At 41.8% G+C, this 25,104-nt stretch overlaps 1 protein-coding gene across 2 annotated transcripts in view; it reads right to left on the bottom strand.

Annotated features, from left to right (window-relative positions):
- LOC110508655 (protein kinase C-binding protein NELL2) overlaps positions 1 to 22,110 on the bottom strand; it is an 83,229-nt gene extending 61,119 nt beyond the window's left edge. The window contains exons 1-7 of one of the 2 annotated variants that reach the window (XM_021589385.2): positions 21,727 to 22,110; positions 21,293 to 21,421; positions 9,535 to 9,685; positions 7,525 to 7,698; positions 5,772 to 5,868; positions 3,666 to 3,738; positions 3,372 to 3,454 (exon numbers count right to left, since the gene is read on the bottom strand). In XM_021589385.2, the coding sequence (XP_021445060.1) occupies positions 3,372 to 3,454; positions 3,666 to 3,738; positions 5,772 to 5,868; positions 7,525 to 7,698; positions 9,535 to 9,685; positions 21,293 to 21,421; positions 21,727 to 21,775 (756 nt within the window). In that variant the 5' untranslated portion in view covers positions 21,776 to 22,110. The remainder of the gene's footprint in view (positions 1 to 3,371; positions 3,455 to 3,665; positions 3,739 to 5,771; positions 5,869 to 7,524; positions 7,699 to 9,534; positions 9,686 to 21,292; positions 21,422 to 21,726) is intronic. The other variant, XM_036970165.1, reaches the window with a different exon arrangement.
- Between the last annotated feature and the right edge of the window lie 2,994 nt (positions 22,111 to 25,104).

Genomic DNA, 25,104 nt, shown 5'->3' with positions numbered 1-25,104 from the left:
GCCTCATAAGTAATACAACAAATTATCTATTACCAGTGTGATCATACACCTACCTACATTTTGTAAATATAATTTCAAAATGATCTGAGAAGAACAACAATGGCAAGGCAATTCAAGATTAGCCAATATGCAATGATAATGTATTGGGCCTATAGCCTACTGCACAAATGTCATTGCTACAGAACTGTTTTTGATTGGTTAATGTTGCATAGGCTTAAATTTTCTAAGTCATTAAAAAAAAGTCTGAGCGGTAGATCTTAGCTTGCATTTTGACTCAGAAAGCGGTCTTGACTCAGAAAAGGTTGGTGACCACTGATCTACACATGAAACGCCTTCTACTACAAGCCTTGCTACAGTCAACCATGCACTAAAGGAGATCTACAGTGTATGACATCATCAAAGTAGAGTCATATACATTGCCCTTGGAAAGTATTCAGATCCCTTGACTTTTTCCAATTTTTTTTAGGTTACAGCCTTGTTCTAAAACTGACCCCCTCCCCCCAAAAAAAGTGTATCAATCTACACACAATACCCCATAATGACAAAGCAAAAACAGGTTATTAGGAATTTTTGCTATTTAAAAAAAAATACCAAACTGAAATATCACATTTACATAAGTATTCAGACCCTTTACTCAGTAATTTGTTGAAGCAACTTTGGCAGCGATTGCAGCCTCGAGTCTTCTTGGGTATGACGCTACAAGCTTGGCACACCTGTACTTGGGGAGTTTCTCCCATTTTTCTCTGCAGATTCTCTCAAGCTCTGTCAGGTTGGATGGGAGAGTTGCTGCACAGCTATTTTCAGGGTCTCTCCAGAGATGTTCCTTCTGTTTCAAGTCCAGGCTCTGAAGTCCAGGCTCTGGCTGGGCCACTCAAGGACATTCAATGACTTGTCCCGAAGCCACTCCTGTGTTGTCTTGGCTGTGTGCTTAGGGTTGTTGAGCTGTTGGAAGGTGGACATTCACCCCAGTCGGAAGTCCTGAGTGGACGGGTTTTCATTAAGGATCTCTGTACTTTGCCCTGTTCATCTTTGCCTCGATTCTGACTAATCTCCCAGTCCCTGCTGCTGAAAAACAACCCTACAGCATGATGCTGCCACCACCATGCTGAGTCTTTAGGTGCCTTTTGGAAAACTCCAAGCGGGCTGTCATGTGCCTCTTACTGAGGAGTGGCTTCTGTCTGGTCACTCTACCATAAAGGCCTGATTGGTGGAGTGCTGCAGAGATGGTGGTCCTTCTGGAAGGTTCTCCCATCTCCACAGAGAAACTCTAGTGCTCTGTCAGAGTGAACATCGGGTTCTTGGTTACCTCCCTGACCAAGACCCTTCTCCCCCGATTGCTCAGTTTGGCTGGGCGGCCAGCTCTAGGAAGAGTCTTGGAGTTCCAAACGTATTCCATTTAAGAATGATGTAGGCCACTGTGTTCTTGGGGGCCTTCAATGCTTGAGAAATGTTTTGGTCCCCTTCCCCAGATCTGTGCCTCGACACAATCCTGTCTCAAAGCTCTACGGACAATTCTTGGTTTTTGCTCTGACATGCACTGTCAACTGTGGGACCTTATATAGACAGGTGTGTGCCTTTCCAAATCATGTCCAATCAATTGAATTTACCACAGGAGGACTCCAATCAAGTTGAAGAAACATTTCAAGGATGATCAATGGAAACAATTTTGAGTCTTATACCAAAGGGTCTGAATACTTATGTAAATAAGGTATTTCTGTTTCTAAAGACGTGTTTTCGCTTTGTCATTGTGGAGTATTGTGTGTACATTTGTCATGACGTTGGCCTCTTTGGGTATAGCAAACCCATCCCCCTCTCCCTGCCTCCCCCTTGCCTCCTTAAACTAGGCTTCTGTGGTCAGAGGTCGTAAATTCCTGAGAAGACCTCATGGACACACAGATATAGAGAGTCGTTTTTCATGGAGACAAAGGAAATCCTTCCACCTCACAGAACTTGAGGTACGAACAAATTTCATGTTCTGGAGAAAGTGCAAAAGATCGGTGAAGAATCCAGCTACGAACTGGTCCGTTTGTCACAACTTGGGAAGCTCATATGAGACCATAAACCTGTTTACATAATAGCCCCGGATATAAGGTTTACATCTAATTGTTGTATAAGATGAATGAGTGAGTATGATACTGTTTACACAATTTTACAATGTGATTTTGGACTGTTTAATGAAGGAAAACTCAAAAAGGGAATTGGATTTGAACTAAATCAGAGGACCGCTCTTGAGCCAAGTTAGGGTCAGACATTCTGGAACATTCCAAATAAAACCCAACTTTGAGAAATTATCACCAGACCGAGCTTACCTCAATTACGAGACGGCTAAAGGTTGCAGAATCTTTTAACCATACCACGTGGTTAAACTCTTAGACTATCGATACCGATAGAATGAGAACAAGTCTTTGATATTAATTACTAGTCTGCAGCTAGGAATTCGGTATCATTGAACGCGAAGAACGACAACCGCCGAAAAATCCATTCTATAACGAATGTCACTTTGAACTATCCCCTCTAACCAAGACAGAGAGAGAGAGAGAGAGAGACGGACAATTCTACGAAAGACAAACTTTTCTCCACCGATCAAGACGACACACTGAGTGTAAATATATATATTGATTGCAATTGTTCCCGAATGAGTGAGCGTTCATGTGTAAAGGATTAGCATTTCAATTGTTATAATCATTAACTGTAGTGACTTCTTAGTTGACCCCCACTCCCCCTCTTGTCAAACAAGCCGCCATGCCGGTTCAGCCCACTAGGGCACATTCTCCTATCATTTCATGTAACCACATTTACCATGGTTGTTTGTTTATGCATTTCTGTGAATTACTTAGTTAGTAATAAATAAATGATTTAAGACAATTGATGCATGGATGACTCAGTGAAGCCTGGGTTCGTGCAAATAAGCAACTATTTGGAATGAGACGTTTGTAATGAGACTAACGTGTGGTACAGCAAATAATTCATTAATTCGAAGACTAATTGATCAGATAAAAATATCTGCAAAGTTATTTTAGGAAATAACTTTGTAATCTGAATATTTTTCCTTGGTGCCCCGACTTCCTAGTTAATTAGTTACGTGATTAATCAGTTGATCGCATAGTAACTAATTACAGAGAATCTTTGATAAAAACTATCAGTCTTCAGTTAATGATAGTAAAGACACGACACATTGCTGAGGATTATAATTTTTTTTTTTAATCCATTTTAGAATAAGGCTGTATCAAAATATTGCATACTTTCCAAAGGGACTGTAGGTAGACCATAGATGCCCTTTGATGGTGAATGAAACTTGTTGAAACAGAAATGATTCGCCTGAGGTATCAGCCTTGACAACAAAGGTTTATGATCAGGACACATTACAGTACCTTGCTGGATGTTTTGGCTAAGATATCCTGCAGTTCCATGATCTTCTGCACCAGTCCGTGGAAGTCATTGCAGGTTGGGCAAGCTAGAAAAGAACAGACCACAGAGACAACATGTTTACACAACTTTGTTACAGATGAATAACATTTTTATATGACTGCACCAATAAGTAGTGGAAAGGTATCAAATAGATCAAACAAATGATTTCCAGGTGTTTGATACCATTCCATTTGCTCCGTTCTGGCAATTATTATGAGCTGTTCTCTCCTCAGCATCCTCCTACGGTGTGGACTTACTCCGGTTGAGATCTGGGCACTGGGAGATGAATCCCTGAGGCATGACTAATATCTGAACGTCCTGCATTACACCCTGCAGACACACATAGAAAAAAACACTGGCTTAGTTACAGCCAGCACAGAGCGTACTGTCTCGTCTGACTAAATGTGTTCTACTTGATCACAGATAGCACCCCTAAATGAGAGGATAGCCGTCATCACAGTGCCGTGGATGGTGTTATATAAAGAGAAGCTAGGACAACTACATGTGCAATAGGTAGAAAATAGATAAGAGAGATGGTCTAATATTCTTTGCGCACACACACACACACACACACACCTCAAGTCACGCACAAAGCCCAATAAATACTGTGCTATAAGTAAACAACTGTATTAAATATTTAGTGAAAACTGTTACTGGAAATGTATGTTTCGATAGAAGGGAGGGAGTCTGACAAGTTTATTCTGAGTTAATGTGTTCTCTGGACTGGTACAGCCTGATGTCCGTTGAGTTAATTGGACTGAAATGGGATGTAAATTGAACCAATAATGAATGTAATCTCAATTTCTGTTTTCTTCTGATTCCCTTTGATAAGCATAGCTATGAGATACACATTAAATTTGATTCATAGGTATCCTCATTGTATAGCCTATCATCGTGTGGTCGAAGCACACATCCAGACACTCAGTAACCATGGAAACCTGGCCCATCTCATTCCTTGAGTGCATGTACTTCTCTGGAGCCACGCAACTTATGATATTTTTTTATTGTCTTGCCACTTTAATTTACTGGCCATGAATTCAAATCCAAAGAAACCAATTAGCTGATTTCTCATGGCAACATCATGCGAGATGGAAGCAGGCATGAGTCATGTTTTGTTAAATATGTTTCCATCTTCTGGTAATTTAGACTAACTCAGTGGAAGGCTGAAAAACCATTAGACCAGGGACGATAATGCATGTATGTATCACTGATGAATGTGTGCATTTAGTGTGAAAGGTTATTGAGTGCATGATTACTTTCCAGATGTAGACTACAGCTGTAAACCACACACAGTGTCTTTTAATGAAAGATGAAGATCTAAATGCAACTAAATTGGTAATCAATTGTGAATAAATCATCTTATGGACTTCTACTTCACACACATCAAGGTATTTTATACATGTAGGATGCTATAATATCCAACTACTGAATGGGTATCATCCCAAAGTGTTTGCCACTATACTGCTGGGGATGCAATTTTTGCTTCCTCTAAACCCCCATCCAAACCGAGAGAAAGAATGTCTGATTGTTAATGAAGGGGTTTTCCTTTAGATGAGATGTGGCTTTCCTTTCCCAGCACTAATCAGGGCTTCAGAGGCACAAAAGGGGGAGGTGTGGTGGGCACACGTCAAGATTAGTGGGTGACCTCCAAGTCTTCTTTCATCTGCCAATTAACGCAGAGTAAATGCAACAGCCAGGAGCGTCACACAAAATTATACACGCGCAGTTCAACACACAGACACACATACACATTCTGCCCAACAGCAAACAAAAAGTAGTACCAGTGTGGTTAAAATAGGTAAAATCCGACATTAAAGCTGACATTATACTCTAAGTTTTCAATATGGGAAGGATGTTCCCATGTGGATTAAACCGCTGTGAGGGGTGATACATGTCTTCATGTCTGATAAACAATGGACCATGTTTAATGAGCACGGTCCAGAGAGTTTAATGATTTCTCCCAAATCAGTGTTAGTGGGATAATTACGGTGGCAATGCATACAGCAGCAGACTAGGGGAGAAACAATTTATGGGACACAATTGTAAATGAATTCTTAGCAGTGAGGGAGAGAAACGAGAAAGAATGCACAAATTACATTGGCAGTCTTGAGAAAATGCGAGCAATTAAATTCCCAGCCATAATAAATAAAACAAGTCCAGGGATAAACAACCGAGGATGGGAAGGGGGGTGCGGGGTACGTACCAGGGTGGCATGTGGGAAAACAACGTCCATGAGCCAACGCGCTTAATTTCCTCTTCAATTATTTGAATAATTTATTAAGCAGCATCAGCACCGTTTATGCCACACCGTCAAACCTAAGCCACCATGAAGAGTCTTCAGCTTTACAAAACGTAATATTTACCTTAAAAAAGCCATGGGCGCTGCTCCGCTGCCCTAACCAGAAGGTTGTGTCCTCAGGGATGTCCATGAATGGGATCTCTACCACCCTCTCATAGATCCTACAGAGACAGAAAGACAGGAACGGGTCCACAAACCATGATTACTGCTCATCATAATACATACTGTATTTGCCAACCACACCACACCTTCTAATAGTACTACCACTAAAGCTTGTAACAGTAATAATATGTGACCCGTTTCAGGAAACTACGCATATGTCGCAAGTCATGACTCCACAGGAGAGCCATTCTTAAAAAAAAAAATGTTTTATCAAAATGTGTTTTTTGGTAGAAATGCCTTCTGGAACATATGAACTTTCATGTCCCTTAATAAGAAACGTATATGCCATCTGTAAATACGAATAAAACTTTACAGTTATGAGCCTTGTTGGTTAAGCCACAGAAAAAGTCAGCAACCTTTCCACTAGCCATGATTGGTTGAGATAATGAGTGGGCTAGACATGCCGAAAGAGGAGTTCGTATTGGTCTGCCATACAGAGGGCTTCTGTCTATTTGAGTTGGTCAGTCTGTTGGTAATCCTGTTGAACGAGGCTTTTTTAAAAATGTATTGTGTAGTGGAGCTGCGTAAGTGTTGCTCACCACTTTCTGGAGGATCGAGTTTTGAAATCAGTGGAATTGGAGTGTGATAGCTAAAGAGAAAACACCGGATTACATCTTCAAACTAAGGGCAACCGTGGCATGGCATCCGTGACAGGGAGCACCATCCATCATGCATGATGATGTATACGGGTACGATAGTCTAGCTAGCTACATTTTCAGATATTACAAGTTTCTGATTTTGTCAGAGTGTTTTCATTTCAAGCTAAAGTGTACTGTTAGCTAGCTAGCTAACATTAGCTGGCTGGCTCCCTAGCTAACGTTACGTGTATAGCGTTATTATTCGTATCCCAGAGTCGTTTGCATTGCAAGTTAGAGCCTAATGTTAGCTAGTTAACATTGAACCTGGTTGGTTAGCTCCCAGCAGATTCATGCAGGGTACTAGCGACATGATTTGGCACGATGTTCATTGTTGTTTAACTAGCTAACGTTAGCTGGCTGGCTCGTTAGCTAACGTTACGTGACGTGTGTGATCTTATACGTTCTTTACCTAGCTAGGTTCATTGTTTACCTAGCTAGCTAGCTACATGTCTTAAGCTAAAGTGTAAAACACCCATTGAATATGGCCGGTGTCAGTAAACGTCGGCAAAAAAAAGAGTCATGAAATTGTTGCCAGCAGAACTGGTTAGGCTGTTTTCATGCTATCCAGAGGTAAACAAATCATCCAGAGCGTCAAGTGTGCGCTTTGAACGCTCCGAGAGCGAAACGAGATGGGTGGGGCTCAAGCTTAAGAGGGTGTCAACGATGCTGAATGGGTGTAGACAAAGAAGAGCTCTTCACTAGATACCAAAACATTCTAAAAAGTGAGTTTACAAGTTCATCAACTTCCAAAGCATAATTACTTTCCATTGTTACTCAGAAATGCAGTGTATGATATACCATTTTGTAGCTCTGAGTCTCTACTTTTACTTTTTAAAAAAACAAGACCAAATCCAGGTGGTGAGTCACATATTTGATGAAATTGATTGGTAATAATGCCTCGAACACTAAAATACACCCTCTTCAGTCATCCTATTCCCTACTTATTATAGGTTGTTTATACTGGGAATAATACTGGATTAAATGAAACATGTTTATATCTCAGTACATTTAGCCTACCTGTTGCAGTCAACGTGCAGTATGATGTGGGAGGCACTGACAGCCACAGAAACCTTGTGCCACTGTCCGTCTGCCAGGCTGTAGGGAAACACCTCGGTGTGGGCCTTCTGACCCTTGGTGCGGTAGTGGAGACGCACCTCATTGCGCTGCCCACTGCTCTCCAACTCCAGGAACCTGCAGGGACGAGCAGACAGAATATGGATGGAGAGAGGAATATATATGGACACAAGTTTGTCTAAAGTGGATCCTGAAATAATGAGCAGATGGAATATGGAGAGAGACACATATACACTACATGGCTAAAAGTACGTGGACAACTGTTCGTCGAACATCTCATTCCAAAATCATGGGCTTTAATATGGAGTTGGTCCCCCTTTTGCTGATATAACAGCCTCCACTCTTCTGGGAAGATTTCCCATTAGATAGAACATTTTTACGCACTACGTGCTTCAACACTCGCCAGTCCCCTTCTGTGAGCTTGTGTGGCCTACCTATTCGCGTCTGAGCAGTTGTTGTTCCTAGACATTTCCACTTCACAATAAAGGCACTTACAGTTGACCGGGGCAGCTCTAGCAGGACAGAAATTTGACAAACTGACTTGTTGGAAAGGTGGCATCCTATGACGGTGCGAAGTTGAAAGTCACTGAGGTCTTCAGTACAGGCCATTCTACTGCCAATGTTGGTCTATGCCGATTGCATGGCTGTGTGCTCGATATTATACACCTGTCTCTGTCAGTAACGGCTGTGGCTGAAGTAGCCGAATCCACCAATTTGAAGGGGTGTCCACATACTTTCGGCCATGTAGTGCACGTGCCCACTACCCAATTCAACCACAACATCACTAACAGAGGTAAAAAGGCAGTAAAACTGAGGACAGACCACACCCATAACTCTACAGATAGCTGAACATTTCCTGTTCATTCCCTGAATCAGAATCCTTCCAGTAAAGTGGATTGTGCACCGCACTCACCCCATGGTAAATTATAAGTGCTTCACCCTGTTTCAAAGAATCATGACACATTCCTCTGTAGATCTGCAAACCCTTTCAATATCCAATCACTTGAAGTGCAAGCTTAATGCTACACAACGGCTGTCAAGGACAGCTTCAGCGAGACAACACTAATGCATATGTGTAATGTGAGTGAGAGGAGTAAACTCATTGGTACATTGGTATTCCAGGAAACCCCTGCCTTCCTTCGGTCTAGTCCGTTGAGATTCCCCATGTGAAGTAGCGACACTAATGGAAAGAGCTGACAGAGTTGCCAATACGGATTCATCAGCTCTGGCTTTAAAGACTTCTACTCACTTCAAAGCATTATTCAAAAGAAAAACAGCCATTTAGAAGAACTGTAGCGGTGGAGTGGATTTATCTACAAACCGAATCTAATGAGTTATTGTCCTCCAGCCATGCACAATATAACAGCTGCACAAATCCAGTAACACTGCCTGCCGAGATCCCCCAACAACCCATTTCTAAACCAAATGAAACAATGGTTCTGTAGCGTGAACACACATCCTGCACACAGTCTGGCTCAGCTAATCAGAGCTGGGGAAAGTCATTAACGTCGCTATGAGGTCTTTACTCTGCGCTGACTTTAATATACACAGTTCAATCAACACATTATGTGGCTGGAATCTGGAAAACAGATCAGCATACTAGCTAACTAACTAACTGTTCACAATCACCACAGTTTTGTGTTTAGTTTGGTGATGTACTAGGAATAAAGTGTTGGTGTAAGTGTTGTGTGCTTTTTCTGTACAGCATTGTTTAGTCTGTTTTGTCATCTGATTCCTGCAGCACTAACAGATTTACAAAAATACTGTATGTACCCTCAACACATTTTACGCACAGATGACAATCCCATATTTTTTTTATGGACTTCACTGCAAAGGTGAGCCATTCATTCTCTGACCAGTGTGTTTTATGTGGACTCTGGCATTGTGGTCAGTGGGTATTGTGAGGACTCTAGCATTGTATTCAGTACGTATTTGTAATGGCTCTGGCCATACCTCTGTTCAGAATGGTGGATGGATAGGATGACCCCAGAGTTGAAGTGCTCCTGTTTCAGGGTGACCACAACGGTGAACTCCCTCCGGCCCCTCAGCTTCTGGAGCATCCGCTCAGACACATCCTCAGGAGCCTTCACCTCCCTGGACGAACCTTGGGAAAGGATGGTTGGCAGTTTGGTCATTAAAAAGGCAATATTGTAGTAGCACTTGAGCATTCAAATACATTAGCATTATTTACGTAGGCATTTCATTTGCATGTGTTTTTATTCATTACAGGTTATCATTGTTGCAAAATACAAAGGATATTCATGATTGTTCAACCATAGTGCCATATTAGAAATGAAGGATGATTTCAACCAGTGTTTAGATTAATAACAGGGCGATCAGTGTTACACCGTGGCTCTGGATAAGAGTGTCTGCTAAATTACTCAAATGTAAATGTGTCTCAACTGAAGCCAAACAGAGCCAAAACAGAGAAACAAACCCCCGTTAGCGTGATTCACAAATGCCTCAGTTGTTGGTACAGACAGTTAAAATAAGTATTTCAACACAGCTTGAAACTATCCAAATTACAGCAGAACACATCTGGCTGTTATAGAGAATACAAACAAAAGATGTCAGCTCCTATGAAGCTGAACAGTCTCCGACAAGCAGCTTCAGAGCTGCACCTTTTGAGCTCCTTTTGAGCTTGAAGAAGGAAAGAAAGGAAGGAAGAAGGAAGAAATAAGAAGAAGGATTGAAGAAGAAGAAAATATAAGGAATAAGTGCGGTGGAAATTCAGATCTCTGTGTAGCCTGGCTAGTCTGTAGCTACTCTTCTGCAGCTAGTCTTCTGTAGCTAGTCTTTTGTTCTCCAGTCCCACTAGTGTGCCACCTTCTCCCCCTAACTCCACCCAGACATCTATGCTACTTTAATGGAAGCATCAATAAATGATGATGTTTCTCAGAAGCAAATCACATCAAAGGGTTCACTCCCAGCCAGGGGATGCATGCATGATGCCATGGCACACTTTAGAGCTACAGGAAGCTAAGCTAGCATCGCTGCCTCTCTTTTCGTCAGCGCATAAACATTTTACTTCCAGCTGGTGGGAGTAGCCAATTAACACAATGTAATATGAAAATGCTAAAAAGGCCATGATGAAGCCTGGCACTGTGCAGGGTGAGCACACAGAGTAGAGACATGTGCTATGCATGTGACTGGAGAGAAGCACGTTATACAGTCTTCAGAGAAGGAGTGTAGCGTGTGCTGCTAGCATTAGCATCTGTCTGATCCTGGCTAGGCTACTCCATGGGGAGGCCATGTTTTGAGTCATTTCTGTCAGAACAAAAAGGTTGTCTGGTTTTTAGGTCAACTAGACAGATACAGTGCTTGGGTACATCCTCAACAGAGCTACTATCATTAAAGGTGTTATTGGCTGAGGTGGGTCAGATGGTGTGATGACATGTACCAGAGTAGTCTGCTAAAGCAATAACCTGCACTGCAAAAAGGGAAATATAAGCAAGCCTAAATATCTTATATTGTAAGAATTCACTTAGTGTCTATTACCATGCTAAATTACCTAACGTCATTGGTAGATACTTGTGCTTATTTTACCCCCCCCCCCCCCCCCCCCCCAATGAGATTAGATAATTTTAGTTAGGTGAGGATTTATTTTAAAAAGTGAATTATCACTCAAAATATATTTAGGCTTGTCTAGATTCACTTTTTGCAGTTATGATGGTAGCAACAGAAAGCCTCTGAATGAATAATTAAATATAAGTGACCACTTTTCATAATAAATGTAGGACATTGGTGGAAATGATTAATGCTTTGAAGTGTCTTAGTAGACCGCCTCATTGAATCACAATTACAGATCAAATAGAGTGACCCATAAAGGGTTTGGTGCATTTTTTCCCTTTGGAAAAATTATACAATTGCAGTCAGATCCCGTGGAATTTTCTACAACAGAAATACATTAAGCTTATTTGTCATACTTGAAACAAAACTAAACTCAAGAAAAAGACTTCATCCCGAAGATGGTAGAGTGCAGTGCTGGTCAGTCATGTGCCAGACCTAAGCATGGCGAGTGTGACTGGGCAAGGAAAGGGGAGGACCACAGTGATACCTCAATCCCAGACACAATGGTTAGGGGGCAGTTTGGGCCGAGGGACCTTGGGACTAAGCCCCACCACAAGGCTCCACAGAATGCCATCAGCCTTTGATCTGTTAGTAGTTTCTCTTCTCCAGGACACAGCCTGCCTCCCCATGGTGGATGGGGAGACGCCCAAGTGGGGGGAGGGGCAGCGTGGGGCTCACCGGACCCCTTTCTAGGACTTACTGATAAGCACGGCTGTCCATGGAGAAGCCTGCATTTAAAGCACAGAGATAGGACCCCTGGAACAGTGCTGCTCACTCATGGTATAAGATTACCACCAGACAGTAGTACCCTACCAGTAAACCTCCCAAAAACCCTCCACATGAAAAAGGAGTGGATGAGACTCTGCTCTGATAAGAGGCCCCCCCCCCCTCTCACATCGGCATACCTTATCTCACATCGGCAGCGCTTTCAATGTTTCATTAAAACTAATGCACACAGATAATTACTGAAAAAAATAAGAAAACATTTACATTTTCATGGAATCAAGAAAAGCATTGACAGAGTAAGAAGTCCAAAATCTCAGAGAGTGTTCCTGGGAAGCACAGCCTTGTGTTAGCCTTGCCGGCACGCTAATCTTATCTGCAGGATCCAGTATAAACAGCTTTAAATGGTTTCATACCAGGCGATAGTCTCCATCATAGGGATTGACTCTAATCTGTCACTGAGTAATAATACCTTATTTTGTCTGTCTGAACTCTAAGTCCGTGCACAACAGTGAATGCTTCCCTACCATTGCAAAATAAATACTGCCAATCTAATCAATGGTTCATATGTTTAGTATTTAGATCAGGTGCCTTTAAAAGCTCCCTTTGAAAAGCTGCCCTACAGTACATTAACCTAACTCTCACAATCCTTTTTGCTCCCATATCTTCCTGTCTTTTCAGAGTGACTTCTTTACTGTATACTGTACAGGGAAGAACTTAGTTTATTGAGATGTAAACAGCCTCTCAAGGACGATATGAATTCACTGGGAAACATTTAAATTCATTTTGGCCCTGGTTTCAAATGATGAAGATGCCTGACTTTACCCATAACAAAGCAAAAACAGCAAGTAAAAGATCACAGCGGTGTTCTGATTGAAGTAACACTGGTCAGGTTTACAACACTCCTCTCCAACATTTCATGTCATCGCTCTCAAAATGCAACTGTGTGTAACCCAGGTCAAAACAATGGGTGAAATATTTATGTAAATGTGAACAAACAACCCAATTAGATTATCACCCAATCAGAAGTGCGCAAATCCTTTAGGTCCCACCTTCGACAGTTCAATCGTTGCAATGTCGAGCAAGCCATGTAGAGGAAGCGTCATTTATGGCACATTCTCTCCTATGCTCTAAAGCAAAAATAATGAGTAAAACGTGCATATATTTTCAGAAAAACGCTGATAATTGATGCTCTATTCATTGCAACATCTTGAAGTGGTTGAATGCATTTGTGGACCATTTACTTGATGAGTTTTATTTTCATTAATGAAGCTATTGATTTAGCGCCACGTTAGCGGGCCAAAGCTAACTTTTCTATATGTTAGTGAATGTAAATGGTGTAACTTATGCTAATTGCTAAGCAACTTTTGTAGCAGTAATAATAATATTCCCAAGTGAACAATATATCAAACGGATGCATTTGGTGCTACTAATATATTGTAGAAAAGTCAACTTATTGGTACTTTGTTCAAAGTTATTTGTTAGTTGAGTGACACATTGAAACGTACAAAGCACTAGCTAATGCAGGCAGTCAGATGCCATTTCACGGTAACTTTTGAGACGCACATGTTGTGTAACCATAGAGAAGACATTTTAATAGCAGTTTATTCTATTTGTACATTTTATTTCTTTGTTATTAATGTGGAAAACTAGATCCAAAGATTAAGGCAGAGACTATTTAATTGGATAATAGAAGACATCTTTACTGCAAGGTAGATCAGTCTCTGATCGCAGTCAGGGAAGGAACTCGAAGAGTAAATCAAATCTAATTTTATTGCTCACATACACATTTTTAGCAGATGTTATTGCGTGTGTAGCGAAATGCTTGGGTCCCGAGCTCCAGCAGTAGTATCTAACAATTCGCAACAATATACACAAACCTAAATATATAAATATTAGGTTGAACAATGTAGGAGTAGCATTGACTAAAATACAGTAGAATAGCATACATATACAGTTGAAGTCGAAAGTTTACATAGCCAAATATTCAATCCTAGTAAAAACATTTAATCCTAGTAAGAATTCCCTGTCTTAGGTCAGTTAGGATCACCACTTTATTTTAAGATTTTGAAATGTCAGAATAATAGTAGAGAAAATTATTTATTTCAGTTATTACTTTCATCACATTCCCAGTGGTTCAGAAGTTTACATACACTCAATTAGTTTTTGGTATCATTGCCTTTAAAATGTTTAACTTGGGTCAAACGTTTTGGCTAGCCTTCCACAAGCTTCCCACAATAAATTGGGTGAATTTTGGCCCATTCCTCCCGACAGAGCTGGTGGAACTGAGTCAGGTTTGTAGGCCTCCTTGCTTGCAAAAGCTTTTTCAGTTCTGCCCACAAATTTTCTATGGGATTGAGGTCAGGGCTTTGTGATGGCCACTCCAATACCTTGACTTTGTTGTCCTTAAGCCATTTTGCCACAACTTTGGAAATATGCTTGTGTTCATTTGGAAGAACCATTTGTGACCAAGCTTTAACTTCCTGACTGATGTCTTGAGATGTTGCTCCAATATATCCACAATTTTCTGTCCTCATGATGCCGACTATTTTGTGAAGTGCACCAGTCCCTCCTGCAGCAAAGCACCCCCACAACATGCTGCTGCCACCTCCGTGCTTCACGGTTGGGATGATGTTCGTTGGCTTGCAAGCCTCACCCTTTCTCCTCCAAACATAAATGGTCAATATGGCCAAACAGTTCTATTTTTGTTTCATCAGACCAGAGGACATTTCTCCAAAAAGTACGATCTTTGTCCCCATGTGCAGTTGCAAACCGTAGTCAGTTTTTTTATGGCAGTTTTGGAGCAGTGGCTTCTTCCTTGCTGAGCAGCCTTTCAGATTATGTCGAATATAGGACTCGTTTTACTGTGGATATAGATACTTTTGTACCCGTTTCCTCCAGCATCTTCACAAGGTCCTTTGCTGTTGTTCTGAGATTGATTTGCACTTTTCGCACCAAAGTACTTTCATCTCTAGGAGACAGAACGCGTCTCCTTCCTGAGCGATATGACGGCTGCATGGTCCCATGGTGTTTATACTTGCGTACTATTGTTTGTACAGATGAACGTGGTACCTTCAGGCATTTGGAAATTGCTCCCAGGGATGACCCAGACTTGTGGAAGTCTACACCAATTTTTTTCTGAGGTCTTGGCTGATTTCTTTTGATTTTCCCATGATGTCAAGCAAAGAGGTACTGAGTTTGAAGGTAGGCATTTAGCCCATTCTAAAATTCATACTTTTATTTTGAAGGCAAACCACAAATTCCACTATTGTGCCTAATCCTTATTGTGGCTAGCTTCACAACACAAAACCCAGTACGGTCGAGCCTCACTAGCCAGATGAAGCTAGCTGTCTGCTTATAATGTTAGCTTTGGGCAACAGGGTTAAGTAGCTGGCTAGCTATTTATTTTCATCAACTGAAGTTCAATTTCAATAGGCGAATAACAAGTGGCAACCTAGCTAATACTTACTCACAAGGATTCCTAAATCATTGCTTAGAATAATGAAAATGACTGCAGTTTCTACTGGTCATTGTTTTCAGGCTGGTTGTATTGGTGCTAGCTAGGTACCAAGCTAAAGCTAGCTACCCCAGAAGTTGCGGTCGAACAAATTATGCTTTATTACCAATGCGGTATGGGGCGAAGCCCCCTTTTGGAGCCAAGTACAGTTTATGAATTCATAGTATACAGGTTTTTTAATGGCGTTTGAGTCTTCTTGGATGGCGAGCCTACCCAGAGAGAACGACATCTTCCATTACATGCAAAGAAAGAAGACATCTGAAGAAATCTTTTCAAGAGGACCTTTTCTTGAAGTACACTATTCTCCACAGCTCTACTGTGTTTGTCTCATTCAAACCTCTCTCATCAACTAACTGTTTTCGCCCACAGGACTGCCGATGACTGGATGTTTTGTTTTGTTTGTCACCCAATTCTCTGTAAACCCTTGACACTGTTGTGTGTGTGAAAAGCCCAGGAAGGCAGCTGTTTCTGAGATACCGGATCTGGCATGACGATCATACCACAGTCAAATTCACTTAAGTCACTTGTTTAGCACATTCTAAAATTCAATTGAACAGTAACTGATCACCCCATGTTATGTGGTAAGACTTAAATACTGTATTTGAATATAATTTTCTGAATTGAACTGTACTGGTGATAATTGATACTATAGAAGGGAGAACGTGATTTTACCTGAGGTATTGAAATAGAACCATAGATTATTTAACCCAGGGTATTTGTTTATTTTGAAATGCTATTATTGTGAGCTGCATAAATATTCCTGGCACAGAATGACCAAGTGGGACCAGTCAGTCCAAACATAAACAAAATCCTAAACGGCCATATTAGAGAACAAATAATATATCACAGATTAGAGCTCTGCATGGGCATTAATTTTTAGCCCGACCCCTACCCATGCCTGCGACATTCAGGCCCTACCCTACCCAGGCCCGATTCCTCCTGTCAAATTTAAAGTCCAGGCCTGCCTGAAATCAGAAATAACTTCCTCAGTTATTAAATACAAATCGTGGCTAGAAGGGATCCAGCTTTTGTAAAATTATCGTCAAAAGTTAATTTGTTTAGCCAATAACAACCCTAAGCCTTTTCTTAACCTAATTCACGTAACCTGCTACGTTAATTCTCTTAACCTGCTATGAAAAGTCAAATCTGAAGGTAATTTGACAAAAGCTGTATTTCTTCTAGCCATGACCGTAAATCTATTAGCCGCTCCTCTCTGTTGGTCACTGGCTCCCTGTGCAAAGGAGGCTCGCTCTGCATGCATTCTGCTCATGGCGGCTCTGAGTCTGTGAGTAATCATAGCAACAGCTCCGCTTGGGCCTCTCTGCTCAATGACGAGACAGAGCAGTGAGCTGTTAACTACTTTTCATCACTCTAAACCCAGACAAAACTCAAGGAACATTATTATTTCTGTGAAATAATCTCTCCTGTCTTATATTTGACGAGGTTGAAGCACTTCTGACAGCATGTTTTGATCTTAGTAAGATATGACTGTACTGGCTCAGCTTCAAAATGTTAGTGATCAATTTAATGATGCCCGAGCCCTACCTATATTCTAGTTATTGATGGAAGAAAACAGGCCCTACCCAATGTATAATGTTGGGGCCCATCAGGCTCGGCTCGGGTAGCAGAGCTCTACCACAGGTAGACGATAAAAATATTCATGACTCACTCAACATTGCGTAACACTGCCAGTTAGAAAATGACATAGCATTTTTTCAAAACACTCTGCTTTAAACATCGGTGCTGAGGCTGAGGCATCTGCGTGGGAGGGTTGGGCTTGAGAACCTCTCTCTAGGGGGATTACATTAATAATAAACTCAACAGCAACTTGAAACCCTCACGTAGCCCCCTTTTGGCTAGCCTACACCCTGAATATTCCAATACCAGCTCCAGCTCCTGCTGGCTCAGGAAATCTGCATTCGGAGGATGGTCTCTCCCTCCACTGTGTGTCTGCTCTACTGGAACAAATACTAAACCGAGCCAAGGGCACCTCCAGGACTGCTGGGGCAGCACTCTCTCCCAAATTCTCTGATCGACTCAGCCACTGGCTGTCTGACATTCAGAGTCTTTGAGCTGGTGTCAGCCACTAGTCCTAAATCTATGGTGGCGGCAGGTAGCCTGGTGGTTAGAGCGTTGGGCTAGTAACCGAAAGGTTGCTAGATTGAATCACTGAGCTGACAAGGTAAAAATCTGTTGTTCTGCCTCTGAACAAGGCAGTTAACCTACTGTTCCTAGGCAATCATTGTAAATAATAATTTGCTTTTAACTGACTTTCCTAGTTAAATAAAAGGTTAAGCGTAAACACTATTTATGGTGGCCCGGAGATGACACAAATATCACTCAACCACCATAAGCAATTCTGGAATAAAGGATTTGGTTGGACTAAGAGGGCTAACACCTGGATTCCAAGTTACTGTTACAAGTCCTACCACAGAATCAGTCAAAGGAATGCAGTGTTTTTGCCAGAATAGCTTTGGTAGCTGGCATTGGTGGCTGTAGCCCCAGAGGTTAGCCCATTAGTTGCCTCCTATTTGGTTGACACACACACACAGGGAGCGCTGCTGTATAACAAATGAGTCTCTTCCATCCCTCTACCCTCCAGGGCAGTTGCAGTTAGGAGAATAACCACCAGCAGATACACAGAAACACTTCACCGGCAGTGCTGCTCAGTGCTCAAACACTCAACAAGAACGAATGCCTTTCTGACACTGGTGATGACATAAAATCAGCACGTGGGTCTCTGGGCTCACATGCATGCAGCTGTGTAGATAGGATACTGCTCATTGGCTGCTTGCTGTCTGACCATGGTAGGCTCCTCTTCCAGGATCAGTTAGGACAGAGTCTGATCCTAGTTCAGTGCTCTGGTTGTGGCCGTCTGTTTCATATGTAGCACAGGGACATTTCTTCCTCCAGCTTTATCATATCAGTCCGAGGCCTACCTCTGTATATCTACAGTACTGCCACTCACTGTACGGCTGACAGGTCATTTCAAAAGGCAATCTGCAGCAGGTGAGAAGTTCTAAAATGTAATCCCCACCTTCCCAGCTCTCTCACAAACACACACACACATAGTTCATACAAGCCAGTCCACAGAAACGTATCCTTCTTCTCCCCCTCCTAGAGATACCAGCAATCCCCATGGGCAATCAGGCACCCAGCTAGCAACAAACGTTCACACAACTTTAAGAATGAAACAACTTTAGAGAACGTTCTCTTAAGAGTCTCATTAGGTCATTACCTAATGTTTTCATAGGAATGTTCCAGTGACATGCAAGGACTGTTTCCAAGAGACCATTCCCTTAATGTCAAACATAACTTACCCGGAATTGGTTACCATGTTCTCAGAATATTCAATATTAATGTTCTAGACACGTTTCATGGGAATGTTGCAAGAACATTACTGTGTATCAGTGGTCAGGATGTTGCCTGATGGTCGCCAAAGATGTTTGTTTCATCATTACACATCACCCCTTGTTACTGTTGCCAAGCCCATCAAGGCTGATTGGTGAACAACCGCTCTTTATTTGTTGGCAAGTTTAGATAAAAGCATTGTTTGAGTGTAACAGTGTTTTCAACTTACATTTCACATCAATCATTATATTGTGCATCTTCATTAGTACAATTATTATTATAAAAAATATCCAGCCCTGGGATTTGAACTCTCAACCTTTAGGTTCACTGCAGTTTGATCATCCTGCTAACCCACCATGTCTGTATCAGTTAATGAACAGGTTCTCATCATTGATTTGACTGACTTATTTCAGCAATTTTAGGGCTTTTTGTAGAGTTGTATAATGTTAGTGGGGCATAACCCTGTTTAAATGGTACTCCTGAATCACTATGATCAATAAAATCGTTTTTCTTGTGTACTTTTAACAGAGCTGAGATTTACTTCAAAGTTAATTTGCCCTATTGCTTATATCTACCCAGTTTCATATCTACACAAGTGTCTAGGGAGAGGAGTTAGGGTTGGCTTCAGGACAGGACCTAACTATTTTGGCCCAATAAGCACATACTGTACAGTCTAGGGACATCCCTTATTGGGAGAGTGGCTAGGGTGTTCTTCATTGGTGCTGGTGGCCTGGGTTTGAGACCCACATGGGGAGTCACACTACTCTCACTTTCTAAGCAATGTATGTTAATGTCATTATTTGGTAACATATACAACACCCATAACTGATATAATTCAAATCAGTTTATCATTAAAATAAGTGAATCTGTAAGATTACCCCTTGAGCACAAATGACATTTCCACTACCTCTCATAATTTATGAGTATTTATTATTTATATATAGCTGAGCATCTCTGTCATCTTCTTGAAACACACTTTGAAGTAAATCTCAGCTCTGTTTAAAAGTATACACAATAACAACTATTTCATTGTTCATAGGGAATCAAGAGTAACATTAAAACAGGGTCAAATGCCCCAACAACACTAAAATAGCTAGATTAGATTATAGATAGATTAAATAGATTAACTGATAACTGACAGACATGGTGGGGTAGCAGAAAGATTGGAAGGCTGTGAACCAAGAGGTTCTGAGTTCAAATCCCAATTGAAGACATGCTGAAAAATAATTAATTACTTTAAATGAACCTGAGCAATATAATTATGTATGTCAACAGAACGCACTGTTAAAAGCACCATGTGTGTCCCTAACATTGCCAACTGACAAAGAGCTGTGAATAGATCAGAGGTTAATCAGGTCCGTGTAATGAAACAAAATATTTTGGGGAGAATGTTTCTTTGGGACCATCAGGTGATGTGCTGACAACTGATACACAGAAATGTTCTTGCAACATTCCCTTGAAATGTGTCTAGACCATTCATATCTTATGTTCTGAGAACATGGCAACTGTGGTCTGTGTATGTTTGGTGGGATGTTGATGGAATATTCTCCTAACCCTCAGAAAACTGAACACAGGAATGTTCTCGCAATCTTCCCATGAAACGTGTCTAGAACATTAATATCTTATATTCTGAGAACATGGCAACCACGTTCTGGGTAATTTCTGTTTGACATTTAGGGAATGTTCTCCTGACTCAGACAGCTCCCCTCGCTCTAGACAGCCTGCTCAGTGACTACACTACACAGAGGCCAGCAGGTTTGACTGCCGCTCCGCTCCTCGCCTCCACCCAGCATGACTTACTTAACAGAGACATCCTAAATTAAATAAGGGGTAACGCTGAAGAATGTATGGGGATGTCTGAGTCATGTTTCCATTGTGTGACATTAATGGCAAACTGAAGGAGAGAGGGCGGGTGGAACCCCGCCTAGGTGGAATGCATAAGCGTTGGAGTAGAGGACGGGACATCATGTCCCCCTATCTTCAAAGAGGAAGAGGGGCTCCATCTGCACTATACATACAGTAACTGTGCTGGCGTCGCTACAGAGAAGTATGTGTGAGGATATCAACCACACTCCATACATCGCCATGAGCCTGGGGTTTTGTTTGCTGACTTCTCATTATGCCCAATCTTTCCATAATTCTTTGCATGTCTGTGTCCCCCTCTCTTATGGGAACACTGTTCTTTGCTTTGGGCAGGTGGCATCCCAGGGCAGAGAGAAAATGACAACACTAGGATAAGTATGTCAAAATAAATGGTTGTGCAAACAAACAGGTTATATTGTGGACAATATGTATAAATGGAATGTTTTCCTTTTATGTGAGAGCTTCCAAAAGCATCAACACCCATTCACCATGCATGACAGTCAATCTAATAATACATGGAAAGCAACACGTTTTTTCCCTTGCCATGAGTTTTTGAACTCATAATGCCTGCTGTTTTGTTGTCTCATTCTGATGAGGAAAAAACTGCAACTAACCATTCTTGCCCTATCGCCTTCAACATACCACATAGCATATAGCCTATTAGGTTTCTTTATGGGAGCGTCTTACCTTGAAAGTGGAACGCCCGAGACTCGCTGTGGAAGCCCTGGACTTGAGTAACTCCATCAAAACCCTCTCCAAGCGTCAATTCATCGAAAACATTGATGCATAGAGCAGGATCAACCCCGAAACCTAAAACTTAAGTGACAGAAACAAACACAGTACGCATGGACACAATTCATAGCATAATTTCGGTGACCTGTTTCCGAACCGCTATAAGGTGCTAGGTAGATGCGCATCAAAGTGTACAGAATTCCAGCTGCTATTTAAACCGGCAATTTGGAATAATAAGTGAAAATTGATAGGATAAACACTAATCTACAGGACAATAACAATACCATTTTATGAACGCCTATACCATACTTTGTTGTAAAATGGGTGTCTCAAGTCATTTACATTTTTATCTACAATACATTATGGTCAATGGCAAATGTGTGTCCTACCTGAGGTGACGCAGAATAAACCGAGGAAAATAAATAGTTTTAATCCCATTGTGAATAAAAATTAACAGTAGTCCATTTTTTGACCACTTCCAAGAGTCAATCCTGCTCAATCGGTTTACATGCGAACGATGTCACACCAGCGCAGTGTTACAAATCCCACACTTGTGAAAACCGCATCAGATTCAGAACTTGGACGCCAGAGATATTATTCCATTCAGTACAAACTCCGTTAAAGGTCTGTTACACAGGCATCGGTCCGTCGGTAACACAAGTGGGTAGGCAATAGTCTAGAGGTTGTAACAAAACAAGTTTTACCAGTCCCCGAGACGCTCTGTTCAGCAGTATGCACGAGAGCGAGGGTACCCGCTTTCAAGGTGGGAAGGAAAGGCGAATATAGCCAATGAAATAAGACCAATAAGCCCCCTTGTGGTCTTCTGCTGAAAATGCCTTGAACTGGCCTTAATCCAAAACGCGCATTAAGGTGTACAAAACATTAGGAGCACCTTCCTAATATTGAGTTGCATCCCATTTTGCCCTCAGAACAGCCTCAATTCGTTGGGCATGGACTCTATAAGGTGATGAAAGCCTTCCACAGGGATGCTGGCCCATGTTGACTTCAATGCTTCCCACAGTTCCCACACTCAAACCAGTGTGCATGGCACCTACAGTACTACCATACCCCATTCAAAGGCAGTATTGTAGTATTGCCCAGTTACCCTCTGAATGGCACACATGGGGTGGCAAATAGCCTAGTGGTTAGAATGTTGGACTAGCAACCGAAAGGTTGCAAGATTGAATCCCCGAGCTGACGAGGTAAAAATCTGTCATTCTGCCCCTGAACATGGCAGTTAACTCACTGTTCCTAGGTCGTCATTGAAAATAAGAATTTGTTCTTAACTGACTTGAAATTACACGTACATTATCTATTTCTCATTCTTTATGATCTGGTTTGGGGATCGCATCCTAATTTTAGGTGCATTCACCGTCACCTACTGTGCTGGAGTGTGAGGCCAGTCATGGCCTACCTACATTCAATTTCAGTAATAGAAAATAGAAAAAATGGTAAAGGAAAATTAACCTTCCAACTAATAGCCCTCCCTAAAAAACCCACCACTCACTCCACTACTTAACTCTGTATAATCCTACTCTAGGCCAATGGTCTGGGAGGACAGAACACTGCCCCTCAACACCCCCTGCAACTGTTCTGCAGTAAACCTTGCAATCCCAAGAACTTTCTGCAGCTACCACTGCAACCTCTGTTTTCTGTGACTTATGTTCCATTTCTGCATTAAATTGACAAACATGACTATGAATGCTAAGACACCCACCTTGCTGAAGCACATATTATTCCCATCCCTCTATATTGGTCTCTGCCTACTCACAGGAATCCTCTCAGGATCCCTCACCCCATCTTTCTCTACCACTCTCTTCACTCCTTCAGCATACAACCCTTTCTGTACGACTCTGACCCTGGTAGCCACAACCTGCCTTTCTCTCATAGGACACCTCCGATCTCCAGCACCATGGGCACTCCCACAGCTAACACACAACTTTCTCCACCAATACTACACATTCCTTTGTTTAATTCCCTACTGTACACTTCTCACATCTACGAATCCACCTCCTACACACTGCTGCAACATGACCATAAGCTTGGCATCTAAAATACTGTAGTATTATTGGAACAAAAGCTCTCACGGCATAACTGGCAAAGCCTAACTTGACCTTGTCGGGCAAAGACTCAAAACTTGCATCAAAACAAAGCAAGACAGACAATGACTTCTCCGTTTCACCACCAAACGGCGGGCATCACAGACACCAGGAATCTTCCATTTCAGCTGATCCTCCTCAACATTTAATGCTAGTCCCGTTATCACTCCTGTCAAAGGCGCCCTTCTCTGGTGAGCAAAGCAAGTAAATTATTGTCCCTAGTCCCGTGGTTTCTGAGCACTCTGGATGGAAGACACAGAATAAATCAACAAAAGAACACTTCGCATTACTTTAAACAACTCAAAAGTTCCCAAACTCTTCTCCACTCAACCTGACATCACATACTGTATGAATCAGCCAGAATACAAGGATCCATTCTCTCCCCAAAGCTCACCCGCACTGTGCCAGAATCCTTCTTATCATTGGGATGAGGCTTGAACTCGGCAGTCCTCAATGCAGGTACTTCTTCCTTACTCTCGTCAGGTTCAATCTCTGAGCTACTGGAGCACGTATCCCTCTTTTTGACCTTGACACGAACCTTCCTCACCACATCACTTCCCTATACACTTAGCTCCTTCTAGGTGGTCATCACTGCACCTGCCACCGCATTTAATTCATCCTCATACTCGTCATGTTTAAGTTCCTTCTCTAGCTCTTCCAAACATTCTGTGTGATCCTCCATTCCATATTCACTCAAAACTCACTTCTTTTTTTACCTTGTCCGCCATCTTCTCCTTCATTAGATCTTCCAAAAGGCTTGTGCAATCCCACACTCCATATTTACTCATACTCTCATCCGCTTTCCTTCTTTTTTTCTTGTCCACCATCATTCACCTAGTGTTTGCAGAATGTTCAAACCGCTAGGAACATACCCAGCCCTAGAGTTAGCTACAGGTCCAACTTTCTCTTCTGTCAATAAGGAAGAGGCGACTCCGGGATGCTGGCCTTCTAGGTAGTTCCTCTGTCCAGTGTCTGTGTTCTTTTGCCGATCTTCATCTTTTCTTTTTATTGACCAGTCTGAGATATGGCTTTTTCTTTGCAACTCTGCCTAGAAGGCCAGCATCCCGGAGTCGCCTCTTCACTGTTAACGGTGAGACTGGTGTTTTGCGGGTACTATTTAATGAAGCTGCCAGTTGAGGACTTGTGAGGCATCTGTTTCTCAAACTAGACACTCTAATGTACTTGTCCTCTTGCTCAGTTGGCCACCGGGGCCTCCCCCTCCTCTTTATATTCTGGTTAGGGCCAGGTTGCGGGGTTCTGTGAAGGGAGTAGTGCACAGTGTTGTACCAGATCTTCAGTTTCTTTGCAATTTCTCACATGGAATAGCCTTTTCTAATGATCAATTAGCCTTTTAAACTTGGATTAGCTAACACAATGTGCCATTGGAAGACAGGCGTGATGGTTGCTGATAATGGGCCTCTGTACGCCTATGTAGATATTCCATTAAAATCAGCCGTTTCCAGCTACAATAGTCATTTACAACATTAACAATGTCAATACTGTATTTCTGATCAATTTGATGTTGTTTTAATGGACAAAAAAATAGATTTTCTTTCAAAAACAAGAACGTTTCTAAGCGACCCAAACGTTTGAACAGTAGTGAAAATACACATATATAGAGGACATACACACATACAGTGCATTCGGGAAAGTATTCAGACCCCTTGA

This window comes from Oncorhynchus mykiss, chromosome 1 (genome assembly GCF_013265735.2).
Source record: "Oncorhynchus mykiss isolate Arlee chromosome 1, USDA_OmykA_1.1, whole genome shotgun sequence".
In the NCBI taxonomy this organism is placed as follows: Eukaryota; Metazoa; Chordata; class Actinopteri; order Salmoniformes; family Salmonidae; genus Oncorhynchus; species Oncorhynchus mykiss.
Note: the sequence above shows the minus strand (reverse complement) of the source record. Positions and strands in the feature narration are given on the sequence as shown.